This window comes from Amblyomma americanum, chromosome 2, assembly GCF_052857255.1.
Source record: "Amblyomma americanum isolate KBUSLIRL-KWMA chromosome 2, ASM5285725v1, whole genome shotgun sequence".
Lineage (NCBI taxonomy): Eukaryota > Metazoa > Arthropoda > Arachnida > Ixodida > Ixodidae > Amblyomma > Amblyomma americanum.
In genome coordinates, this window is record NC_135498.1 from 108962707 (window position 1) to 108970881 (window position 8175).

The following is an 8175-nucleotide window of genomic DNA, read 5'->3' on the forward strand; positions in this document are numbered from 1 at the left end:
ATACAAATATTTCGGGCTATGGTTGAACGAAGGATCAATATACATGGAAAAGCGCGATTAGTCAGTCAAGTAAAAAGGTCATAGAGACGCCGGGGTAATGAAACATAAGGCATTAGGGTGGTACAAAAAATTTGAAGCACTGAGAGGTATTTGTGTACATATGCACAGATGCACGAGTGTAAGTTTTAGAGCACGCGACTATGTTCCCAGAGCCTCTGTGTTATCAAGAAGCAGTCTCACTTCACCCTGAATCTGTTCGATGTTTTGGATGTACAGGGGCGTATGTGCCTATAGATGCCCCAGGCATTGCTGCACAAGAAAGAGGATATTAGTCTCTAGCCAAGGTATTAAGACATCCGGAATAAAAAGAAAGAAGCGAAGGGTTCGAACCGACGTGCGAAACGCTAAAGTAGCTGCACTTAAAGGGACTATGCAATAAATTTTTTGAGATTACATAAAGCAGACGAGAGATAGGCATTCGATTACTCGTCACCCCAGTGCAAGAATTTTTGAGGTAGCATCAATAACAGCGAAGATATAGACGATTAAAAATTGCGCTCCTCCTCTCCCCCCTCAACTCGTACACGAGGAGCACCAGCAAAAAATAAAGGGAACAGCTCTGGGACTGGGCCCCGCCCATGAATACGTCATCCGCTGACGTTTATTTTGCAACTTCCGGTTGTCGCTCCTAGCTCCCAAGCAGATGCGTGGCGGCATCTCTCCGGACCCTTCTCCTTCCTGGATTGCGGCGCGCGTCGGGTTTCTTTGCTTGTCATCTGTGGTAATTAGCAGTATTAAACCCGGACCTCGAGGTGCGACTGCTCGCTTTTACGACCGCGATGGGCATCGAGCCCTATGCGTGCGCACGATGAGCCGTGCGAGTGGCTCCGGAACTCCCGACAGAAGGAGGCGGCAGAGGAAAATTGAAACTATATGCGCGAAGGCAATGCCCTGGCTCGCGCTTGCCCGAGAGGCTCGCGCGGCGGCACGAGCAGACGATTTTCACGGCTACCGGAGTGTGCCCGTGACGTCGTGGCTGCCGTGGCTCCAGAGAATGAGAGCGTGTGGTGGCCTGGCGACGTCATGGTACAGTGACGTCTTTGTTCCACGATTTTAGTTCCAAAATCGGTCACTACGAGTACACCAATCGGCCCGCGAATTTTGAAAAAGACGGTTTTTAAAAGTTCATAATAAATTGCCGGCTCAGTTCTGAAGACTCATACTTGGTGTGAATGCTTTTTAGCATCATTTCTAAACATTAAAAACATTTACAAGTGACTTTTTGTTCGTTGCATAGTCTCTTTAAGCTCTAACTACACTAACATATTTGCTAAACTTGGAGTACTTACTGACAAATATTACTGAACGAAACACGTGTCTAACAGATGCTTTGTCATGCGTGATATAAACAGCCGGAAGTGATAAACAAGTTTTCCGCTGTAAGCTGTTTCTAAGACGAAGGCTGGTTTAGAGCGTGGTAATTCAAGAAACGTTGGTGTTTTTTTTCCTGAAAATAATTTTGTTCGCAAGCTCGTTCCAGAGTTCATATATTATGGTCAGCTCGTGTGTGCCCCTTTAGACCGAACATCCTCGGCAGTGGCCACACGGCAATGAAATCTGAAAACCACCTTCTCGTGAATACGGCGCCATCATTTAAATGAACGCGGCCTGCAGAATCGCTTAAGTGCTGAGTCTTCTAGTATAGGTTATAACACCTGTATCGATTGCAGATGGTGCCCACTGCGGATGCTGGCATGGTGTGGCTGTAGCCTCAACAGAAATATAAATGTGAATAATTAAACTAGGCGTCCATCGAACGAAGTAAACCCTGCTTCTTCGTTCAAAGTGTTCCCAGTAGAGCACTTCACGATTTCCGCTTTTTTATGGACATTCACATAAGCCGAGTGTCTTGACAAGCGTTTAGGCAGAAGGAAACTGGATATACAGAAGTATATGACTCGAACGGACCATGCTTTCGGCACAAAATATACGACTCAAACGAACTGTGCATCACGGAACAAGACAGCGTTGTAAGGCTGAAAAGAAAGAAATGCGGCAGTAGCTTGACTTTAGACCCCAATTCGCGTTAAGCAGGCTGACTTTAGGAACACCCACTCTGTTTTCAGGAGAAGCTTCAGGTTATTATGCTCGTCACCGCCTTCAAAAAGTGCAAGGGTCGGGTGCATATTCTAGAACGCGAATCTCAGAGATATCAGACACTTTAAGCACGCCTAGAGCCGTTGTGCCAGCGAGTGCCAGCCGTGCCATCTGACCAAAGTTTGTGCGCGATGAGCCAATTGAAACCAGGTTAACGGGCGGCTCCCCGCGTGAGATCTTCCGCTGAATGAGAGAGCCAGTCATTAGGGACACGGCCGTCAGGCGCCGCCACGTGTCATCGCACTCGGCTGCGTACAGCATGTGCGCTGTCCGTCGACTGGCGACGGCGATGGGGCCATCAGTGGAGATAACAGCCGCAGGTACTGCGAAGAAACACATTAATTTTTTTTTGGAGATTGTGGCGGTTTTTGCTCAATGTACTACGTTCCCTTCTGTACAGGTCGACCAGTTTTTTTTCAGTAACGCGTTATATAAACACGGGGGCTCCAGCATTACCTCAGTCACGGCCAGAGAACGGCCCTAACGCGGATAGAAACGCAGAAATAGGATAGTGAACTAGGCCAACGGTGGTATTAGGGAAAGCCTTGCCTTCAGGCTTCCTGAGTGATGCAAAAGGCCCACGAGTAGCACCGGTACGAAGGTAGCCCCGAAGCCTCGGTGCGCCGTCACCTCGCCCAGCATGCCTCGCCGCAAAAAGTGAGACCTCGTTATGTAGGAGGTGGGCGGCAAGACATGCTGCTTGACAGTCGGTGATCGTTCTTGGCAGCATTTAAGCAATCTGCCGTATGCGAGTGGGCGCCGGAACGTCGCCCGGCAAAGCACAAGCCCGATGGATCAGGCAAGTGCTCTAGATACTCTAGAAGCAAGAAAGCTAAGCTCGTTTTCGTGTGCAATTTCGTGTCCCTTTTTTGTACAGAGTCGCTGAACATGTTTTAGCATTTCCTGATTTTTGATAGCATGCTGAACAGTTCATCGTTCCCGTTACTTTCCAAGATGTATCTTCTTAGTACCATTATGCTCTCCTGTAACAATCTCACATGAGATTAGCAGCACCCACCTAAGCAGATCCCCCTAATCATGCTCGGCTGCACGGAAGCGAAAGGACTGGGGGCACAAAATTTCCTGCCTTTCCCGGAAACCGTTACTCATTTGGTTCTGGGAAAGTTAGTGGGAGGCGCAAGGCACAGGCGTTGCGCAAAGGCGGTACCTGATCGCGATTCTGCGGCATGGTACTCTGTAGTGGTTCCCCTGCGGGCGCCCGCGCCACCCCTGTCCAGTTCCTCCTTGCCAGATTCCGCTGCACGGACACATTGTGAAGACGCTTTGGCCGGCAACCTCGCTATTGATATCTATCGTCGTAAATGTGCCCGCCCTTATTTATTGACTCCTTACTAAGGAACGGAGGGTGCCCTGAGTTACCGCTAAATTATGCGAAGCGTTTTTTATCTGGAAGGAGAGGCGTCGACCCTGATAATCAGGTGGATATAGTTTCCACTATACGTCGTAGATATGGCAACACGTAGATGGGCACCTTTGTAAACTACGACTCACCATCTGTGGCGATTGGAATGCGACGAAAGAGTGCCGTCTTCGCTGAGGAAAAATTTTTGCCCGCGAGCAGAGGACGCAGGTCTTCCGGATAGGCTTCCAGATGAGGAGGCAGGCGATCGCGATACGCGTCCCACCACAATGCCAGGAAACGCGCGTTGCGGTGCGCCACAATCAGCTCGCTGCGTGGACTACCAGTTTCTGGCCATGCCAGCGCCATCTCGAAGTGTCGAAGCTTATCTACGCTGCGAATCAGGTAGACATCTTTGCCCAGGTAGATACCGCCTTCATTACGAAGTATTTGTGCCGCCAGGAAGGACCTGATGAGCGCAGTCCTGCGATACATTGGGTGCGCAGCTTCTCAAAGTGAACGGAAACTACTTTTGTGGCGTATAATAAAGGTTGCTTGCACTACCTGCGGCAGAGTGCTTGAGCTAGGAGCAGACACAAGCAGGCTTGTCTGATGTTCTCATTAAGAGGTTGAATTCCGAAATTCGTGGTTGCTTTTTGAATGGAACCGTTTGTGCAGTTGACAAGAGCTCCTTCTAAACTGCACGCAAACGCGGCTACCATTGTGGCATTTGTAATGTTCTGGGCAGAAAGATTTGGCGACAGATCGCCATGCTTTCTACTTAGGTAATTTTGTTTGGAAACGAATCGTGCAATTTAAAAACGTGCAGCAGGAGCTAACCACAGACACACAGAAGGAGGAAAATCCCGCAAGCAGCAATGAACGGGTGTCATATGGCATTGTGCAGCATATCGCCATTATAGCTGTAATTTCTACTGTATTGCACACTATTTATTATAAAAGCTGTTTGAAGAAGAAAGCTAATAAAATTTACCGTGGAGATAAGGCGCAGTTACGCACAAGAATTATTTTCGAACAACTTCTTCTCAGTAAACGTAATTAGCGTACTTTGTAATTTAGAGTCTTCTATTGTATTAAACATTGCGAACAAATGTGTCAACGAAACCCATTAACTTCAGATTGGTGCTGCGCCATATCATTACCCTCACGCGTAGGAACTCTCTTGCGGCTAAATCTGATGTCTCACCACCAAAATAAAGTCCTCCACTCACAAATGATGCTTGTGAAAGATATGTCAACTAATGGATTGCTATACGCTGCGGCCCATATATATTATGACAGCTGCATGTACTAATCCTTGCGAAGATACAAGTACACAGATCGGGCAGTACCTAATGCCACAATATTCCTACAATTCTCACAATGTCGCCTTGAGTCTTGAGTAAATTAAAGCGAACGCACTCGCGGCTTGCCGCTTTGCTGTTCAGCCTCATATGGCGCAAAGAAACAAAAGAGTCACATGTCTCATCGCCAGCTGGTACAATTCTTACATTACAATCCTTGCAATAGTCCTTGCAATTCATGGCATTACGCAAGCTTACAAGGCGTAAGACGTACTTGATGCTGAAGGTGCTTTTCGGTAAAGCCAGGTGCCGCAAATCCAGACCAGGAATCTTCTTGACGTGGGCCCAGTAGAAGCTGAGGCTGAGGGCGGTGCAGTTCTGGCAGTGGAGGACAAGTGCGCGGGGGTGCTGGTTAAGCCATGCGGCGCGAATGCAGATGGCGTCCTGAAGGGTGAGCGAGTGGTTGCCAAGGTGCACGAAGTGGACTACGTTGGGGACCACGGGAAGGTAGTAGCCTGTGATGTTGTCGGCGTACCCGAAGTCGACCATGTCGCCCGCCCACTGGTTTTTGAGGAAGACACGTATCCGGTCGGCTGTGGTGTGCGGGTCTTCGCGGCACATCACGTAGTACAGTGCGCCAGCTGCAAGGAAGCCGAGGACGGTGCGCGAACTACGAAGCTTCTTACTGAAAGGCAGCTTCTGCATATTGGCCCAAAATGGGCTACGAAGGGCATCGTACAACATGAGCTCTCTTCCTGCTGCCCAGACACTGAATAACCATCTTCTTCTTCTTCTTCACCCCAGGTATATATCCATCGCTCTGTCTTCGTCTACTTCTTCGTCATTGCTTCATTAAGGCACGTACGTATTGTGTTATTAATGCGGCACCATAAGAAGCCCCATTGAGCCACGAACACGACCTTTGACACGAAAAGGGGTCACACAAACGTCATGACATCACAGGGTCAGCCAATAATTATGGACAGTTAGTAGATAATAGCCAATAAACCTAAATGATAATCAGTGACACTAATTTCAAATTAGTAAACATTGAATATTATTTAATGTTAATTAACTAATACAAAAAACGCGTTCGCAGAAAATAAGCATACGCTAATTAACGGTTATGAAACCTAATTAATAGTTCATGACCACTTATTAGTATTAGTAGACTTAACTGGTGACAAAAAATTCTGGAAATGCTTTAGCATTAACCGCACACAAGTACCTAAAGTGAACCCGGTAATTTTTTGCAGGATGTGTTTTCGAGTGGAAAGTATGTATTTCATTGCGCGGCAGGGAAATCCTGTTTTTTTGGGGGACATGATATGCTGTATGATGTCTAAGGTCATGTAAGGCAATGACAAATGCTGTAGAGGAGGCTTAGAATAATTTGAACCACCTGGGGCTATTTAACGTGCAGGACCGTCGCACGGCACAAGGGAGCCTTTTACATTTTTAATCCATTCATAAATGACCACCGAGACCAAAAATTGCATCAAGGCGGCCTCGATCTCTGGAACCGTATGCTATAGAAATCGCTTATTTTTCCTTCAGTACTAACCAGAGTAATTCGCCAGTTTTCATGCAGTACATGAGCAGAATCTGATGATGATTATGATGACATGAGCAGCAAGTACATACGGAATTTATGCAAATCATGTTCCTTTCCGATGCATTAAAAATGCCGTGTAAACGTTCGTACTGGGCTCCCGCTTTGTTGCTTGGGCTCACAATTTGCCGTTAGAGGTGACAGCATTGGTAGGGGCAAAAGCAGCAGCGTGTGTAACTCCGGTCATAGACAACCCTCGTTACATAGAAATCACTCTCTCTTTAAAAAGGATGTTCTTGTGAGCAATGATATGTTGTCGCGAATCGTCGAGAAACCTTCTTGTGTGCGCAATCTAATCACAGTTAGCGGGTTGCTTGTCTTAGGGTGTTTTTCTCTCCAGCTTGCACGTTGATCTCGCTGCTTTAGGCAGCTTCTATAGTTAAATTCAGATTATCTTTGGCCTCCTCACCACACAGATATCCACTGATTGGGCTTCCCCAGCTTTACTGTTGCCGAAAATTTTGAGCTGCTTCATTCGTACGTGCTTGGAAGTCATTCTCACTGCACAGCAGGTAGTGCCATTCTTCTGGCACGTAAATCACTTTTTATGCTGATATGTGGTATATTATGCAGCCGAACTAGCACAGTAATGTACCTTTGTTCATCCGAAGATATCAAAAACTCTCCGGAACAGCGCTTCAGTCTTTTACCGCTTTAGGATTGAAAGAATGTACATATGAGATGGTCATACAAAAGTGCACGCTAGCAGAGAGGCTGAGAAAGAAATTTCCGTATGAAGCGCACAGATGTGTTATGTACAGAGCAGAATAACAGCCGAACTGACCGATTAATAAAAGTTACAAAATAAGCGCACGAAAATCTCTGGACTGTGGCTGGCATGGAAAAAGTTCCAGACAGCAGAAATCTACACCGATTTCCTGACTGGCGGTACGATGTTCGAATTAAGTCAGATTGCCCGAGTAATCAGACTTATGCGACTCGATTTTATTTTGAAATACAAAGCACATTGCTCTAATGTCGAATTCCTCTGAGCTAATATTTGATAGTGCTCGCATATTAATCTTGAAGAATAAAGATACAAATACAAATTGCCTTTATTTAAAAATTACGTGATGGTAAGATGTGCAACCAAAAAGTTTTAGTTCACCAATTTCCTACAGAAAACAGCGCCAGCAACAGTGCACAGATAGCAACAACAACAACAGGTAACTAAGGTTACTTAGAGACACATTGGCTCAGAACTTGCTTTGAAGAATTGTTACAAGCAATAAAGCGGCACGAATGAGTACCTAAGGAGGTACTTAGCAAATCAAGTTCAATGCCAGGTTTTAAGACTCGCTGTGGGATTAAAGAAGGTTAGCGATGTTTAGGGAGAACACATGCGTGGTCCTACTTCCGCCTGAAAACTTACCGGTTACTGAGAATGCAGCCTCAAGTCACAGACATTTCTGTTTATCACGCCAAACTGCTCTCTAAGAAGAAAAAAAATTGTGTTGTTTTATGTACGCTTTTACGAACCGCTTCATGGTGCAATATCGCTCATATTGCGCATCAAAAGAATCCAAGCACAGATATAGTGAGATTGGCACAGAATAGCTGCATGTGAGCGAAAATCCGCCGAAGTTATCAAATGTTCAGGAAATATATCCGGAATGCAGTATCTTTGTATTGCCACCACTCACCCTTGGAAGCGCGTAAGTTTATGAAGATATTACGCATACTGTATAGCGCATCGTTTCTCTTCTTCAGTGTTAACCTGAATGCCATTAGTCCTAAGCAAG

At 46.3% G+C, this 8175-nt stretch overlaps 1 protein-coding gene across 1 annotated transcript; it reads right to left on the reverse strand.

Annotated features, from left to right (window-relative positions):
* Positions 1 to 2017: 2017 nt before the first annotated feature.
* Positions 2018 to 5595, reverse strand: LOC144118952 (uncharacterized). The gene is made up of 3 exons (XM_077651713.1): positions 5096 to 5595; positions 3670 to 4001; positions 2018 to 2480 (listed from the first exon to the last, which is right to left on the reverse strand). Exons 1-3 carry the CDS (start codon positions 5563 to 5565, stop codon positions 2161 to 2163), a joined length of 1122 nt encoding a protein of 373 aa, XP_077507839.1. The 5' UTR covers positions 5566 to 5595; the 3' UTR covers positions 2018 to 2160.
* Between the last annotated feature and the right edge of the window lie 2580 nt (positions 5596 to 8175).